The 1,626-nt window shown below is 41.7% G+C and overlaps 1 protein-coding gene across 1 annotated transcript in view; it reads left to right on the forward strand.

Annotated features, from left to right (window-relative positions):
- LOC106875361 (uncharacterized) overlaps positions 1-1,626 on the forward strand; it is a 142,593-nt gene that overhangs the window by 88,431 nt on the left and 52,536 nt on the right. Inside the window, exon 32 of the mRNA XM_052966732.1 lies at positions 978-1,126. Within this exon, the coding sequence (XP_052822692.1) occupies positions 978-1,126 (149 nt within the window). The remainder of the gene's footprint in view (positions 1-977; positions 1,127-1,626) is intronic.

A 1,626-nucleotide genomic window follows, 5' to 3' on the forward strand; every position in this document is an offset into this window, starting at 1 on the left:
ATCGACTTGCCCCTTCTCTGAAATTACTGGCCTTGTGCTAAAATTTGAGACCAATGTAATCTTTTCTACTCTGGGCACAAGGCCCGAAATTTTGGAGAGGGAGGGGGGGGCCAGTCGATTAGATCGACCTCAGTATGCAACTGGTACTTAATTTATCGACCCCGAAAGAATGAAAGGTAAAGTCGACCTCGGTGGAATTTGAACTCAGAACGTAAAGACAGACGAAATACCGCTAAGCATGCCACCCAGCGAGCTAATGATTCTGCCAGCTCGCCGCCTTTGAAACCAATATAATACGAAAGATGTATATCAAATATTTCTATAACTATGCTAAATGAATTATAGTCAATGTTTTCCTCGCAGATTCTGTCTACTGAATTCCACTCACAAACTATTTGCAACTTTAGAGGCATCAGACTGGTGGACTAAGTTACGAAAGTTACAGAAAAAATGTAGCACAACAAATATGGAAAATAATTAACTCAAATGTGAGGCAGTCTGGGATTTTGTGAGGACTACTTACCATTTATGCTCCCTTCCTTATCAGCTACAGAAGTTCTTAACGAAAAGCAAGTTGCTCTAGCTAACATCCATTGACTTGGAGAAGGTCTTTGATTGGTACCCTTCTCTAGGTTTAGATGAGAGAGTATGAAGATGTATGACTTAGTGGTTAGGGTATTGCACTCGTGACCCCTGATGATCATGATGACGGTGGCTGTGGTGGTGGTGGTGGTGGTGGTGGTGTATATTGAAAGAACAGTAAGTATAATACAGCGGCAAATATAATTCTTTCTTTGTTGGCCTCTTTAACAATTCTATATCCGTTGCATCGGAAATCTGCAATGGCTCCATAACTACCGTCGCGGCTACAACCTTGGGGCCCTATTAATTCGTTACAGCACTTACCTAGTGTACCTAGTCGTTTAGATCACCTGTGAACTAAACCCCACCATACTTTGTAATTCTTTCTTCTATAGTTCATGGGTAACGGATATGCTCACTGGAAGGGTAAAGGAGGTTCGAAGAAAACTTACTTTGGAAGCACCAATTTCAAAGAGAATATGTGTACATGTGGCGCAGAAAGACGTTGTGGAGGAACAGGAAACAGGCAAACTGTCTTGAACAGGCAAGTGCTGTTTTGTTAAATTTTTCGATCACATCCAAAACCCCATCCGCTTGATTGGGCAGTGCCTGGTGGACACATCCTAAATAACTGCTATCAGACAATATTGGCTGGCAAACCAGTGGAACACATAATTCAAAAGACGAAATTAATAGGGAAAGTGTGAAGGCTGTTTTGTGTAACATTATTAAGTGTACGTAAATTTCATCCGTCTAATTGGCTATACAAATGCTTGTGCAAAACAACTTTTTGCGCTGCCTTGATTATACATAGCAGGGTAATTCCTTTTCGCAGGAGGTAGGACGGCAATTTCTGATGAAGCAATTGCTGGCGATCTGTTGCTACACAGTTCTGCCAGAATTCTATCAGATTGGGCAGTAGATGATGATGCACCGTTTTGCATTATGTTCAAAGCAGCTTCTGGAATGTGGTGAATTGCTGCAGTCTGTTGCTGTCTTTTTAAACCGGTTGCTTTCTTTCCTCAGCAAGCTCTCTTGTTTGGA

Source organism: Octopus bimaculoides, chromosome 3 (assembly GCF_001194135.2).
Source record: "Octopus bimaculoides isolate UCB-OBI-ISO-001 chromosome 3, ASM119413v2, whole genome shotgun sequence".
NCBI lineage: Eukaryota > Metazoa > Mollusca > Cephalopoda > Octopoda > Octopodidae > Octopus > Octopus bimaculoides.